Raw genomic sequence first — 17238 nt, 5'->3', positions numbered from 1 at the left:
TTTACACCCTGTATCTCCAACACTAAGCACTTTAGGATATAAGTTTATACAAACTTTTTGCTTATTTTTATCTGCAGAATATGCTGCCGAAGGTTCCGGAATACAGTTCGGACCACCCTGTATATGTATATATTTTTTGTAATAAGTAATTATATGCTTTCAACAGACAGATCCAAGAGATGACAGAGAAAACACTCTACTTTTAAATTTAAGCGAAAGACAAACCGAAAAATAAAAGTGACCCAATGTTCCGAAAGGTCTTTATTTCAAGTTTTCTATTGCAAATATCCCCCATCTTCGTCTATAAATACTTAAATCCATAAATACCTCTGTTCTTAAACATTCAACGATTCTGTCTCGAGATCCAATTGCTACCACCACCGAATTCCACGAATGCATAAGACATCGGTATTCAGCTTGCAATGCTTCCAAATGCGTGTTACCCGTCGTTACTCTTTCTTCGAGTTCCCTTTGTTCAGTTTCTGACAAAAAAATAATAAACGCGCATCAAGGATATAAAAACACACATATAAAAATATCAACAACTTAAATAAAATTAAATTTCGGGGTACATTGTACAGCGTGGTCGAAATTGGTCTGTTTTAACAGAGAAAACCTATTTCCTGATTAGATAGAGCAAAACCGACATAGATGTCATGGGCTCGATTTCTGAGACACGTTTAATGACGTAAATCGCCTGTAGATATTTTCACTGCCAACTGAGATACGGGGTCTTTTTTAATTTTTTACCATTTGGAAAATTGCCTATAACTTTTGTATTTCGCGGTTTAGTCAGTTTTTTTCTATACTTGCCCTTTTTGTCAGAAATGATAAAAAATATATTTTTTTAAATGGAAATCGCCGTTCGCTATGAACTTAAAAAAATGCCGGCATTTAACCCTTTCCAACGATATTAAGTTATGTGTATTTATTTCTAAAAATGAGAGAAATGTTTTTTATCTTTGTATCGAAGCGGGTCTTGATTTTGTGTTGACCTTGTTGCCTAATTATTTTTTATCACAATTGAATATTCTATATTTTTATTTATCTGCATAATTAAAGACTTTTGAAAAGGTAAATCAACATTCTGTATTAGTATTACCAATTATAATTAAAACGCCACGGTTACAGCTGTACTATTAAATGGAGAATTTGGAGAGAATTTGATTGGAAAAAGGGGCCCCATATCTTAGCCTGCTAAGTCCTTTGATTTAACCCCTTTCGACATTTTTACGGGGGAAATTAAGACCTTATTTATAAGGGAAGAACCGTTGGAACGAGAGAAGAATTGCAGAAGGCTACTAGGCAAGCTTTTGGCATTAGCGTAACTAGCAATTCATACGGGGGGGGGGGCTAGGGTTGAAGCCAGGGAGGCCTAGGGATTTTATTTTTTAAAAACTGAATAATAATATCATTAAAAATAAATACATTTTTTGAATAAATCATTTACATGCATGTCTCTATCAATAAATTTAATTTATCAATCCCGTTCTATTTGTTTGTGTCTCATTTATCAACCCCGTGTTCCTGTGGATTACTTAACACTTAAATACCTACAAATTTTGTAAAAAATAAAAACTAACACATATTTTTTGAACACAGAACATAATATTAACTAAATAAAAATGGAAAAAATAATTTTCACAATTAAATAAAAATTAATATTTAGCCAAGAGTTATCGTTCAGTCAAAATTCAAGATTTCCCTGGGGGGTGCCCAGCAGTACCTGGGGGGGGGGGGCCCGGCGCACCCCCGGGTACCCCTGTAGTTACGCCAATGGCTTTTTGCACTTATTACACCAGTTCGCCTAATAAATCGCTGTAACTCTGTGCGCAAAAGATGTTTATTGTGTATTCGAGAAGGAGGTGCTGTTTGAAGATCTTTGAGGTTTTTTCTAGAAAACTACATTCATCACTCAAAAATACGTTTTTTTAGTTTTGTTCTTTGTTTATTGTACCGATTTCAATTGTCATTAATAATATAGAATATTAATTTACCTTTTCAAAAGTCTTTAATTATGCAGATAAATAATAATATAGAATATAAATTGTGACAAAAAATAAAAAGGCAAATAGATCAACACAAAATCAAGGCCCGCTTCGATATAAAGATAAAAAACCTAATATTTCTCTCATTCTTAGAAATAGATACTCATAACTTTCTATCGTTGGAAAGGGTTAAACGCCACCATTTTTTTAAGTTCATAGCCAACTATGATTTCCATTTAAAAAATATATTTTTTATCATTTCTGACAAAAACTGCAAGTATAGAAAAAAACTGACTACGCCACTGAATTATGCTTAAAAAAGTACCTTAAGAACGTTTTTACAGAATTTTATTATACCGCGAAATAAAAAAGTTATGGGTAATTTTCAAAATGGTAAAAAATTTAAAAAGACCCCGTATCTCAGTTGGCAGTGAAAATATCAACAGGAGGTTTACGCCATTAAACATGTCTCAGAAATCGAGCCCATGACACCTATGTCGGTTTTGCTCTATCTAGTCAGGAAATAGGTTTTCTCTGTTAAAACAGACCAATTTCGACCACCCTGTACAGGTTGTCCCATTTTTGTGTTTTACAGAGTTTCTAGTTTAAGAGCAGCGGTACAAAGATACGGTTTTCACAGTTGCTACTTTTTTATGAAATCTAAATTCTCTCATCTAAAGATGGTAAACACATATTTGATGCCGCTGTTAAAAATTTACGATAAAAATATATGAAAAAAAAAGACTTAAATCTTTTTTAATGACTTAATTTTTTTCTATTTCGGAATAAAGACTTAAGTCACAAGTCATTTTGAAAATGACTTAAATAATTTTAAGTCTTAAGTCAGCTTTCAAAATATGATTTAAATCAAATGATTTAAGTCATTAAAATGATTTAAGTCAAAAAAAAACTTAAGTTTTCTGTGAGCTCTGGGTTCATTTAGTAATTCAACCATGACCATAACACCCAATAACTCAAAGATACCGCCTTACCTTTTAATTTACTTTGAATATTCATTGTTTCAATTTCACTTTCCAATTTCCATATGGCACACATCACCTTGTACAATTGAGCGTCTTGTTTTCGCTTTTCTTCTGCCAGTTTTAAATTGTCTTTTCGGGTTTTTTCGGCGATACGTTGATTTACAACAAGGTTTGACTCTATTTTGGACTCCCATTGCGAAACCTAAAATAAAACAGCAATTTTTATATATTATTCTTGAATATAATTATATTATATTAAGGGCTGGCAAAGGTTAGTCTTGGGTCGAGATTTCCGTATGTAAGAAGACTACAATGCGTTTATAATGTACCTACTGAACAAAGAGAGAAGAGTAAACATGTTGCCAAACGTACGAAATAAACCGAGAAAATGTGCGCATTGCTCAGAGACGTGGAAGGGGATATAGCAGATTTGTCGCAGTTGACCGGTCGACCCAATCAGTACCTCTGTCAGTACTTAAAGTTCTACGGAAATGTGTACATCATACGTTCAGCTTCACGATTTAATTACGTCTCGTGATGCTTTATTTGTTTATTTATTAACAAGTCGTTGTAATTTTCCCTATAGCTTGAAACATTTTAAGTGCAAGTTAGGAACACTTGCATTTTTGGTAAAAATAAGTGGAATTGAGTTGGTGTTCGACAGTGGTCGCGCTATTAGATCTCTGAATTCAAAAATGGATATCTCGAACTCTATCGAAAATATCTGGAAATCTATCTTTCTTCTCTTCCTAATATCTGGAAATCTATCTTTTCGAAAAAAAATCTTTTAGAAATAAGCAGTTTGCGATCGTGATTTTACATTACTTGATAGGGCTTGATGATAGCATTTCTCTCACTCCGATTTGATAAGATCCCTATGCGATTTACTTCCACACATGTAAATACCGACCCAAAAGTAACGGTTGCCAGCACGGTATTAAAAGTAAAAGAATTATAATACTGGGTCGCTGATATGTATCCTATACATATCGGTCGATTATTAGGTATTAATAATTTAAGTACAGGGTGGCGCACCTCATTCGCCTCGGTTGATTATACGAAAACGGAATGATGATGAAACAAAATATTTTATGGGTATATGTGGAAAGGCAATGTGCATAAGTTAAAATTATTTTGAAGTGCACAGGGTATGTCAGAACTAAAATCCACACCAAAGTTATATTTTTTCTTATGGAACACCCGTTATTTTATATCTGGATCCGTGGACACAAAGTGAGGCATTTATTATAAGGATTAAACATGTTTACAAGCTTTGGTTCTTGAGATATTTAAAGATATTTAAATATGCATGCCATAATAAAAAATATTGTCAATACCCTGTACATTGATTTTCAGAATTAATTCTTGTGTTGACTTTTAAGCCAAAGAAATAAACTTTACTGAAAAATGTTATTGCTTCATTTAATGTATACAGGGGTATCAAAAATTGCTGGTCTATTTTAAGTTTATATTTTACATAAAAACTTCGTTATTTCAAATACAACACCCTGTATTTTTTTAAATAAATCGAAGCAGATTCAGATGCTCTTTCAAACTATATTAGGGTTTCCTATACCTATCTAGCTGAGATTTTGAATAAAGAGCAATTTTTCAATAAAATGGCAAGCAAGAGGGCTAGTGTGGCCATGGCAAGTTTCTAGTGACAGCTACGAGTATTTATACAATGACTTGTAGATATATGGACTTTCTATAAAAGAGCCAATTACGGCAAATTCATTTTATTCACTTCCAACGACAGGTTTCTGCCTAATGGGTTTTTTATAAACCACACTACCAGCTCTGCAAAATAGGGCAAATAGTTTTCCAAAGGAACGCTTATCAGGAAGATTCCTATTTGGATGTCTTTGAGCATAATCCCCACAAAATAAAATCACCCAAATTTTCCCCACAAAATAAAATCACTAGTAACATAATATCCATTCGTTCCGCTAGCAGATACTGTTTTATTTTTTTTGATAAAATAATGAATACTTACTTATTAAACTATTGGAGGTAAATTTAAGCAAACTGTTATAAATCTAAATAATAGTCCATAAACAAATGTCGATTTTGAAAATAGTTACTAAGTGTTTCTTGAAAATTGCCATGGCAAAACCAGCCATCTTAATTACCATTTTATTGAAAAATCGCTTTTAATTCAAAATCTGAGCTAGATAGGTATAAGAAACCCAAATATAGTTTGAAAGAGCATTTGAATCTGCTTCGATTTATTTAAAAAAATACAGGGTATTGCATTTGAAATAACGAAGTTTTTATATAAAATAAATCCTTAAAATAGATCAGCAATTTTTTTATCTTTAATATTTCCCCATCTTTAAACTCAGCACAAGAATTAATTCTGAAAAGTAATGTACGGGGTGTTAATAATCTATAATATTATATATTCTATTGTAGCATGCATATTTAAATATCTTTAAATATCTCAAAAACCAAAGAATTTAAACATATTTAACCCTTATAAGCTTATAATATATACCCTTTTTTGGGCCCAAGAATCCAAAAATGAAATAAAATACCCGGTGTTCCATAAGCAAAAATATAACTTTGGTATGGATTTTAGTTCTTAAACAACCTGTATATTTCAAAATAATTTTAAATTGTGCACGTTGCCCAAGGATACTATAGAGATAAGGATAGTTCGATTCCTATCTTCCTGCACAGTCAGTTTTTTTACGTCATCTACTGACCGAGTTGAAGTTGGCGCTAAAGATTTTAGACAGTGACAGTTATTTTTGCATTTGACGGACGAGCGCACAGTGCGCTGGAAGAAAAATGTGTACTGATAAGAATAAATAGTAGACATTCCAATTGATACAAAAATGCATGAATATTCTTTGTATTTCGATACATTTTTATCAACCAAATTTGATCGTTTTCTGCTCAGCAAGGCAGAGATCATACGAAAACAAAATATTTACAAGTGCTTATACATTTTATTAGAAAGCCAAATTATGTTGAAGATTGCCAAAGGTATGTACTTTTCTACTGTACGTATATTATTTGTTAAAATCCTTCGTGCCTTTGTTCTGCAGATATCAAACTTTCACTTTTTTTCAAATATCGATATATTGAATGATGTAGATCTTTTGAGTTACCAATAGTTACCAACACAGGTAGTCACAGTCACAGGGAGTTCAAGCTTAACAGGTTAATGCCCAAAAGATTCATTTCAATCCGATAGTATAAAAACAAACAACTCCATCAAAAGGCACTGAGTTTAAAAATTGTCTTAGATACTTACTATATATGAATTTACAATTACCGAGTGTTACAATTAAAATATCTATCTTATTCATTATTTTCAAAATAAAATATATTTTTTAAAATAAATTATAGAGGGTGTCACAAGATTAAAAATAATTAAAAAAAAGTGCTAAAGAGTTTTTTGATATCATAATTTTATGTATTTGGCAATAGTTTACAACACGGTTTTTTGTGTGTCATGTACGAATAAAATCATAGTTTTATTATCCTGTATTTATTTATTAATAAATTAAGTTGTTAATAAATAATTAACCATATAGTTGCTATATATTAGACCATTTGCTACGTTCTTAGATTTTAAGTCCCAAAAATTGCTCTTCAGATTTTGTCCCGCTAGAATAAAGATCCGCCGCACTGTGGAGCGCTGGTCAGCGCGTGACGTAGCATTCCACGGCGACTACGACAGCGGCGATTTGACGCGATCGAACAGTCCTTTAGAATATTTTCTACATCTTTCCGTTTTCGTATAATCAACCGAGGCGAATAAGGTACGCCACCCTGAATACAGTCGGTCATAAAGTCGTGGCACATCAAAGTTTAATTTTTTCAAATGGACCCCTGTATATTATTGCATATTTCAATCCTTCCTTCAATTCTAAACAAAAATCGAGATACGCATAATGTACCTCAAAACAATTCTATTTAATTAATTTCGATTTGTGTGATTTTGATTTTGCGGAAACTGTGATAATAATGTTACGGATTCCGCGGGTCCACTAATTTAAACTCACGATAAAATACTTAACGAATTAATTTTCTCACTTTATACACAATTACTAACTTATAACACACAACAAACTAACTATTTATAAGATTCCTTCACCAAATTGTCCGATTTTCAATTTCCACGCGGTATATTCAAATTTCAAAACTTTAAACTTCCCCAACTGTCGTAAGCGCTCCTTTTATATAGCTGTGGTGAGTGTTTCGCGAACAATCTAAAATTATCGGGACGGTTCCGCCATCTACTAGTACATTCTATTGTCTGCTTCGCTTACTTGTCGACTTGATTAAGAGATGGCGCTACAACAAAATATTGTCTTCAGGTTTCTGGACACGTTGCGGTTTTAGTTGCTCGCTTCTCCGACAGATGGCGCCACATACACCTTGACAATAATATTTGACATTAGTTTTCAAATTAGCATCTATAGATGTATAAAATAGAGGTGTGTAGTTCGTGAACGAACTAGTTCCAATGAACTATTCCGACCCCGGAATGAAAGGAACTAGTTCCTGGTTTCTCAAAGGACTAGTTCCTCAGGACCTATTCCGGGATCGAGACTGTGTCCGATATAGAATAATATGCGACGGCGACGGATCAGCTAGCGCGCGTAGCCCGATGGCAGGCAGGAGTGGGGAGTGCCAGACGTACGTTATCGGATCCGGACCTAGAGGAACTAAACTAAATAAAAGACTAGTTTACGTACGAACGGACCGGGCCAGCGCGATCGATGCTAGGCAGGAGTGGGGAGTGCCAGCCTTATGCCGTATGTTATCGGATCCGGACCTAAAGGAACTAGAGGAACTAAATAAAAGACTAGTTTACGTATGGATCAGCCAGCGCGATTGATGCTAGGGAGGCGTGGGGAGTGCGAGCCGTATGTTATCGGATCCGGACATAGAGGAACTATTAAAAGACTAGTTCACGGGAATCTATTCAGTCGGCAGATCCGAGATATAATACAAGGCGACGACGATGGATTCGGCCTTGTCTATTGCCGCAGCCGGCGCGGCGTAATTACCACAGAAAATTGTCGTGGATACTGGTTTTGATTTTTAGTTTGTTTTTTAAATATATTATGGGAATGTTTCACTTTAGGTCCCTAAAAGAAGGGTCCCTTGAAGTGAGGAAAAATGCAATTTTTCGTAAAATTTTTGTAATATTTGCTCCAATTGATTTGTGATATAGTTTTTTAAATTCTGATTTGAGTTTTTTTTAATTTTTTTATCTGCTATTCTATTTATTATCTTCTATTAAAACTTACCTATATGTTTTTAACATACACAATTACACGTCTCGTTATATCTCCGTACATTATAAAAATTATACAGATGATACTGTGAATAGTTCTGACTGACAACGAAACGCATTAGCAAGCAAGGGGGATGTCAATGTTAGTCGGGAACTATTGGAACTAAAGACCTAGTTCAAGGAACTATTCCTCTGGAGGAACTAGAACTAAGGAACTAGTTCCTCCCATGGAACTAGAATTCCCACCTCTAGTATAAAATAAGATTATATAAAATCTGAAAATTACAAAATTTTCGTTTAACATTTCATAACCAAAATTTCATAATTACAGCATGTGTATAACGATTATTGCTTAAAATTGAAGGAAGAATTGAAATATGAAATAGTATACAGGTTTTATTTTTTCTGTAGAATTACCCACTGAAGTTTGGTACACTTGGTATTTTTTGGCGCCCTATAAATTAATAAATTTTACCTGACTTATCAGTAAATTGATAGAGTTTATTTCATTCTGTAATTCCATGTTATATTTTTCAGCAGCGACCATAGCTTCTTTGGCTTCCTTAAATTTCTCTTTGCGCTCCTTAATCTGATTTTCCACTTCTTGTTTTGCAGCGTTAATATTTTCCACATCTTGCGTAATCTCATCTAAAGTTTTCTGTTGCCTGAATTGCAAAAATAAATACCAAATTATACAGGGTGCAACAGATTTATTTAGATTAATGAAGCTAAGAGTAGTTTTTTCCAAACACAAACGTGCGAATGCTCAGCGACAACAGGTCTCTTGATAGGATATACAGGGTGTCACAGGCTGAGCGTGCATTAGAAGGAAGTTTCTAGAGAACCACAATATCTAGATGGGAGATTTTTTGCACATCGTTGTATTATAATGAGATCAGATCAATCGATTAAAAACGTTTTCAATGTGGCGGCACTTCCGGAAATACCGGAAGTTGATAGCAACTTTCTTATTTTAAATGGGTGCCCCCATTTTTTATTAAGTACTTAAATTCTCTGTAACATTCTATGTATATTGATGTTAAACACTCTATACCTAACATTAACCGTTTTTGAGAAAAAGAAAATATTTAAAATTTTTGGACGAAAAAAAATACCTGTCAAAAAAATGTGTATAGCCTAAAAGTCAAATTTAGTGATAACCACAGCCACTGTGACATAAAGAGAAGACATGTGGCTATCTATTTCAAAAATGAAATTGTTCAAATGTCGTATAATAATGGCGGTAGCCGTCATGGAATTGAGCGATTAAAAAATTATCATAAATAATTTTTTTCAAATGGAAATCCACTTTTTGTATTTCACTAATGAAAAGTTTTTTTAATTCGTTACTTTTTAACTATACATGTCGTCTCGTTTAGATGTAAATAGTGTAGTCTATATTTTATTTTAAGAGTCCATTTCACTAGTCCGAAAAAGTAGCAAAATAAACGTCCGGCATTTAACGTTTTATGTAAAACTGACTAGGTATTTTTACACAAATGAAGAAGGAAATTGAAGATAAAGGATTATACTATATCCGTATTGTAGCACATTTTTAGGCAACTTCTTTATTTTTAAGATTTTGATGGTCAAACATCAACAAAATATTCCTTATATTTGGACTAAATTTTCTCGCAAATAAAGTCATAATTTAAAATTCCGTTAAAATACGGAAATAGATTGAAATTTTGTGATTACAGTGATATAGAATTTATATGGTTTTGTAACAAATTACTCGCTATTTTATGGCAAAGGCTGAAGCTCTGCAAACCTTAGTCAAAGCACGTGTGTTTGGAAATTTGAGTGTGGCTTAACACGACAGGATCGGGCTAAGCCTTAGGCAGATTTCTGAAATATAATATATATTTCCTTCGGCCACACACCCGCTTTACCCGACCCCTGAGAGCGAACCGAAAGTACAGCGTAATAGACTCTTAAGGCGGGCGGCCACTGCGAGCGAAACTAAACTAAGCCAAGCGAAGATAAGATTTTTAAAAATCAGCTCCCATACTTTTAAATGCATCAGCGGCCACTTGAGCGAAACTAAACGAAAATATGTGAACGAAGATTCAAATCGTAGCTTAGTTTCGCTTGTTGTAGTTCGTGACAGGTTCCAGCGAATTTTTCGCAGCGATTAATTCAATGATAGTAGAAACACAATACGAAAAAGCATCTAACTTAGCTGACTACTAAGCGAAAATCGTTCCCAGCGCCGATGAAACTTATTTTCGTTTAGTTACCGTTTCCTTCTATATTCTTAGCTTAGTTTAGTTTCGCTCGCAGTGGCCGCCTGCCTTTAAGGTTGTGAACCTTCAACATAAAATTCCCCGTCACGTTTTAACATAATACCTGCACACAACTTGCTGGGCCTCATATACCTCAACACCTAACAGCTCTTTTTCTTCCTCTCTCTTCTTATGTTCAGCTTCGTAGTCAAATATTTCATTATTTAAACGATCTATTTGTCGGGTGTAATGATCTGTCAGAGCTTCTTGAAATCTCTTCAGTATCTCATGATCAGGGTCTAGGACAGCCTTTTCTTGAACCTTTTCTTCCGTCATCATGGTAGTCGATTATTAAAAATTACTTTATAAAATATAAAAAATCATATAGCATATGTCAGTCGATAAGAGACAAAAGTCACTTAAAACTATGATGTCAATAATGCCATAACAATAAGGTAGGTGTATAATACCATAGAAACGGTGACTAATGATTAAACACCTATGTTGTCCTCATAGCAACCAGCTAACTTCTATACAGGGTGGTCCGAATTGTATTCGGAAAACTTCGGCAGCATATATTCTGCAGATAAAAATAAGTAAAAAAGTTCCTATAGGGTATAAATATAAATGTATGTCCTAAAATGCTTCGTTTTGGAGATACAGGGTATAGAAGTTTGATTTATATTACGATTTTATCGAAATAATTTCTGAACTAATATCGATACGTGAGATATACCGGGTGCGTCTCAAAAGTGGCTCATCCCTATAACTTTTTTATTTTTTACATATATACAGGACATATATTAGGATTGATTGACGTGTTCAGTTGTTTTTCATCACTGTCTGTTTCACCGGAAATAATTACAACTTTTGGTCTATAAATGGCACCCTCGGTATTTTTTTACTTTATTCGATAGAAAATGAGACTCTGAGTAGAATGACAAATCATATGTCAACTTTTGATATTCTTGTTTAAAAAATCGTATTTTAAATTTCAATTTAGTCGTGGCTGTGTTAAAAACACTAATTTTTAATGGAGCCTTTGAAAAATAGATTTGATCGTCTAATGTTTTTCGTGTCTTGTCCTGGTCGGTTAAAAGATGTATTTTTGGGCCGTATTTTTAATATCTCAATTTTTGAAAGGAGGTCTGATGTGACACAACTCGTTTTTCAAATGGAGCGAGGGTAGCTCATTAGCATATTTGACAAATATTTTGAATAATTTGATACCACACACTTGGTATTTCATGTCAAAATGTCGATATGAACCGCATGTTACAATGTCAATAAACCATATGTGAAAATGTCAAAAGTTGACAAGTGATGCGTGACATTCTATTCAGAGTGTCATTTATTTCTATCTAATAAAGTAAAAAAATACCGAGTGTGGTATTTAAAAATCAAAAGTTGTAGTCATTTCCGGTTAAACAGGAAGTGACCGAAAACAATTGAATACGACAATCAATCCTAATTTATCATATACTAACATACCAAATCTCGCTTTTCTGAAAAAATTAAAAAGTTATAGGGTTGAGCTACTTTTGAGACGCACCCGGTATATATCACGGAATATTGGAGTGTCCCAATATTCCGTGAACATAGAACTACGTATTTTTGGAATTAAAATAAGTTCATTGGACACAATTTACCTATATACAAAAGTACTTCGTTTGTCCGCTAGAGGGCATCAAACCAAACCAAAAACACATTTTTCAGATATTTTAAGAACCATTATTCCGATTTGAATGCAATATTGGGTGTCTATGTTTAGCTAAGTGCTTTAACATTTGACTTTCACAAAAATAAAGAAAAAGTACCGGAAGGGTGAAAACTACCCCCACCCCTACATAAATTTTGGGAGCCACCGGATTTTTTTCTGTATTTGCAGTGCCTTCTATTAAAAGATCAGCCTACGGGCGAGATTTATGACGTCACGCTAGTTAGATATAACGGATTAATAAATTATATGTTGTAGAATACATGGAAAACATAATTATTCCTCAGATTTTTGGTTTGTATTTTAAAAATGATATAGTTTACATAAAATATACATAATATACAGTTAATAACTACAACATATATACCTATTTATAGTAATAAATACTTTGGCAAATAAACTATGAACCATACAAATGCAGCAAATGTTTTACAATGTACCAATAATGTATAGGTACATAAGATAATGGGTAAAATGTAAATATATTTTAAATTTTGGGGTTTGAAAGTCGATCTAATTTAACAAAAAACATTCAATATCTACTAAAAGTGATGTATTATTATTTGCATTCACAAAATTTATATGTATATTTTGCAAGTATCAATGTTCGAAAAATTATATTTACAAATACTACAATATTATCTAAAAAAAGACGTCAGCGATGGCTATGAAATGAAGATCGCTGGCATTTTATATGTAAATTATTCTGATTTAAGTTTCTCATTTTGGAAAAAAGTTGATTTAAGCTTCATTTATTTTTATTTGGTAAAAAACGTTTCGGCTACAACTATAGCCTTCATCAGTGTTGTGTCATATGAAAAATAGTGTCGAATATAATCCAAAAATTACATATACAATATAATTCACACCTCATAATGTTTACTGCAATTAATAAACTAATATAAACTTATCAAAAGATGACTACATATTTTTTAAAATTATTATTCTTAACAATAAAATTATCTACATTGACTATGGAGTACGCAGTAAACATTATGTGTGTGGTGTGAATATTTTATATGTAATTTTTTGGATTATATTCGACACTATTTTTTTCATATGACACAACAGTGATGAAGGCTATAATGTTAGCCGAAACGTTTTTTTTAAACCAAATAAAAATAATGAAAAACCAAATGAAAACTTAATCAGCGTTTTTCCCGAACCTAAATCCCAAGAAAATCAAAAAATTTAAAATATTTAGAAACAAGGTTCAAGAATATCAAATTTTCCAAGATTGTAAAATTCTAGTTAATTATTTTATGTGTACAGTTATTTAGGGAATGTCATCGATGTTCATTTCAAGCCAACTAGACGCCGATTTTTTCGATGATACGGTATAATTCTTACGTAAAATGTAAATAACATTAGACCAATTAAAACAAAGAAATATGAATTTCTTAGTATTTTTAGTAACACCTTTATTCTTAAAACTTAATTTTGTATTATGCAAATATACCAATTTTGTTGTTATTTTATTCATATTGTATTCAGCCATCACTTAAATATTTGATATTAATTTGGTATTATAAATAATCAACACTATTCATTAAAAATTAGTGAACAAAAATGTATGTTATGCTTGACAACTTGACATACATTACATATTATCAAACAAAAACACATTCTTCTTTTAAACTGTATCAGGCTTGTCTTTACAAAAATCTTTTTTAAAATTTGAACTCAAAATAATAATCTTTTTCATGATCTTTAATACACATATTCTTTATTTTTCCCTAGATCATAATACCTACTTAGGTGTTTGAATCTATCGAAGCTGAACCAACAACACTTGGAATGGAGATTCCACAATATGAATAAAATAAACATAATTGTCCAGTTTTCATTAATACCATCATGGGAGAATATTATTTTTAAATTTATTAAAGATATTTTCAATAGAATTCTCTTGATTTATAACTTCGTACCCACTTTTTCTTGCTCTTCCGGACACTTTAGGCTGCCTAGTATAACTATCCTTTCCACCAGGAACACAACAAAAAGATGAGGCATAGCACCGAAAACACACTCCACTTAAGCTTTATTGATGAATTGTTAGAGTCTTGAAAAACACACACACAAAATCACGATGAGTAAAAATGTATGGGCACTTTTAGGTTAAATCACTTACACAACGTGTATTTTTCAATTTTTCTATTTTTTATGCGAAACCGAGAGTGACCATATATCTGGTAGTAGTTTATGTCACTTAAAAAGTACTTCGTTTGTCCGCTAGAGGGCATCAAACTTAAAAAAACACAATAATAAATATTTTAAGAACCATAGAGTAAAACCAAAAAATCAACCGACAAAATGTTTAACGGAATCTTAACATTTGACTTCTAACAAAAATAAAGAAAAATACCGGAAGGTGAAAAAAAGTCCACCCCTACATAAATTTTTTAAAGAATTTTTTCTGTATTTGCATCCCTTTTAATGCCGTAACCATATAGTAAAGCCGTAACTAAGCCGTAACCGTATAATGTAATTAACTATATAAGAAATTATACCGTGGGGGAAAATTTGCGGTGAACAGGCAGTTCTAAAAAGTTTTCGAAAATATACAGGAAAATTAAAAAAAAAGTGCGATTTTTCAACATCTTTTTTAGCGAACAAACCCTCATAGACGTGTTCTTGGGGTCGAAATATACCACCCCCTGAAAATATTTGCACTTATCTAAGACTCACCCTGTATATCAATAATTGTGTTATCCTTGATGTTAGATAAAAGCAAAAAAGGTTTTTGCAACAAAACATTAGTGTGAAAATTACAATTTATTGAAAAGTAATAATTGTTTTAACATAAAAGCTAAAATCTTAAAGATACAAAACGATATTTCGGAAAAATTAAAAGCTCTGAGCCGCCATGTCATCAGCGCATATTCCCAAAAGAGCGAGGTCATCGTCTGGCGGTAGTGGCGGTGGTTCGAGAGGAGGATGCGGCAACGGCGCCTGCTCTTCTTCGTATTCGTACTGTTGCGTCTGGTACATCATGTTGTTAAAGCTTTCGTAATACTCGCCCATGGCGTTATGATCGAAATCTTGATCTGGGTATTCAGGTTCCTGAAACAATAGTATATTACAGTTGGGGGTTGGAACCTTTGGTGATACACAGCAAAATAAAACACTAAATCACCACAGTACATCAAAACACTTTTACTTTTACACTGGACGCGCGTTTCGCTAACCATGTTAACATCATCAGCAGATGATCCAGACTACTAGACTCTTGATCAAGACTCTAGTAGTCTTGATGATCACACTTGATGATCAAAACTAGTGATGGGATCACTCGAACGAAATTTCGCTCGAGTACTCGATTATTGAAATAACCGACTTCACTCGATTATGAACGGGCGATGCAAGTAACGAGTACCAAGCGACGAAAGCAAGCGATCCTAGAATGAAATAAATTGAAATCTGATTTTAATGTGACATACTCGATAAAAAGCCGAGCGAATTTTCAACATACATTGCGGGTAGCAAATTTATACGACGCCGTATACCGGGTGCGTCTCAAAAGTGGCTCACCCCTATAACTTTTTATTTTTCAGATAAAACAACGAGATTTGGTATGTGAGTATATGACATAAATTGGACTTCATTGACGTATTCAATTGTTTTCGGTCACTTCCGGTTTCACCTGACTACAGCTTTTGATTTTAAAATGGCACCATCGGTTTTTTTTACTTTATTAGATAGAAAATGACACTCTGCATCGAATGACATACCATATGTCAACTTTTGACATATTCGCTCAAAAACAAATTATATTTTAAATTTCAATCTAGAGTGCTATGGCTGTGTTAAAAACACTAATTTTTAATCAAGGAGCCTTGGAAAATAGATTTGATCGTCCAATGTTTTTAGTGTCTTGTCCTGGCCGGTTAAAAGATGCCCAAATCGTATTTTTAATCATATCTCAATTTTTTCAAATGGAACGAGGGTGGCTCATTAGCATATTTGGAAAAAGCATTTTTTTACGAATAATTTGATACCACACACTTGGTATTTCGAGTGAAATTTTCGATACGAACCGCAAGTTATAATTTCAAATAAACCATATGCCAAAATGTCAGAAGTTGACATATGATATGTCATTCGATTCAGAGTGTCATTTTCTATCCAATAAAGTAAAAAAATACCGAGGGTGCCATTTAAAAATCAAAAGGTGTAGTCATTTCCGGTGAAACCGGAAGTGACCGAAAACAATTGAATACGTCAATCAATCCCAATTTATGTCATATACTAACATACCAAATATCGTTGTTTTATCTGAAAAAATAAAAAGTTATAGGGGGTGAGCCACTTTTGAGACGCACCCGGTATATATTTATCCGTTGCGTATCCGAGAGACAAAATTTTACGACCTACATCGACAATGCTTTGAAATAAACTGAATCAAGCGATCAAGCGAATCGCTCGTCGTTTACTACTTGCCATTCATCACCAAAAGAATCTGTACCCTGCGCACGGAACTTACTACTTGGCGCTTGGCGTTAACGAGTACTTACAACAAGCGGCGAACGAAAAACCGTATTTTTAAATACGAGCGATATTTCGCTTGAGCGATCGCTCGGTTATTGCAATCGCTTGATACTCGAGTACTCGATTATTGAAATTAATCGGTTTTTCCCATCACTAATCAAAACTACTAGAGTCTTGATCATCTGCTGATGATGCTAATATAGTTAGCGAAACGCGCGCCCAGTGTAAAAGTAAAAGTGTTTTGGTGTATTGTGGTGATTTAGTGTTTTATTTTGAATAGTATATTGTTTTATTAGGAGTAATAATAGCATTTTTTGTGGCGATGCTGTATGTTTGACGAGCGTTAGCAACTTCAACGTTACAGGTGAGGCACAAAAAAAAACATTTTTACTCTGAATAGAACATAGTATTTTTTAAATAATTTAAAACATATATATAAAATAAAAAGTAATACCAAGTAAGTAATTATATATCGAGCAACAACAGGTACACTCGTTGAATTTGACGCACAATTGTCAGTTTAATAATAATATTTTTGTACTTTTGTGCATAGGCGTAAATCTGACTGGAAAACTTAAAT

At 33.0% G+C, this 17238-nt stretch overlaps 2 protein-coding genes across 2 annotated transcripts in view; both read right to left on the bottom strand.

Annotated features, from left to right (window-relative positions):
- LOC115890799 (coiled-coil domain-containing protein 40) overlaps positions 1-10870 on the bottom strand; it is a 30270-nt gene extending 19400 nt beyond the window's left edge. Inside the window, exons 1-4 of the mRNA XM_030911146.1 lie at positions 10578-10870; positions 8704-8893; positions 2981-3173; positions 328-482 (exon numbers count right to left, since the gene is read on the bottom strand). Of these exons, the coding sequence (XP_030767006.1) occupies positions 328-482; positions 2981-3173; positions 8704-8893; positions 10578-10792 (753 nt within the window). The 5' untranslated portion in view covers positions 10793-10870. The remainder of the gene's footprint in view (positions 1-327; positions 483-2980; positions 3174-8703; positions 8894-10577) is intronic.
- A 4062-nt stretch (positions 10871-14932) lies between these two features.
- The window catches only part of LOC115890763 (zinc finger matrin-type protein CG9776), a 49229-nt gene continuing 46923 nt past the window's right edge, over positions 14933-17238 (bottom strand). The window contains exon 16 of the mRNA XM_030911121.1: positions 14933-15233. Coding sequence (XP_030766981.1) covers positions 15018-15233 — 216 coding nt within the window. The 3' untranslated portion in view covers positions 14933-15017. The remainder of the gene's footprint in view (positions 15234-17238) is intronic.

This window comes from Sitophilus oryzae, unplaced genomic scaffold (genome assembly GCF_002938485.1).
Source record: "Sitophilus oryzae breed Bouriz unplaced genomic scaffold, Soryzae_2.0 scaffold_1178_pilon_pilon, whole genome shotgun sequence".
Classification (NCBI taxonomy): domain Eukaryota; kingdom Metazoa; phylum Arthropoda; class Insecta; order Coleoptera; family Curculionidae; genus Sitophilus; species Sitophilus oryzae.
Note: the sequence above shows the minus strand (reverse complement) of the source record. Positions and strands in the feature narration are given on the sequence as shown.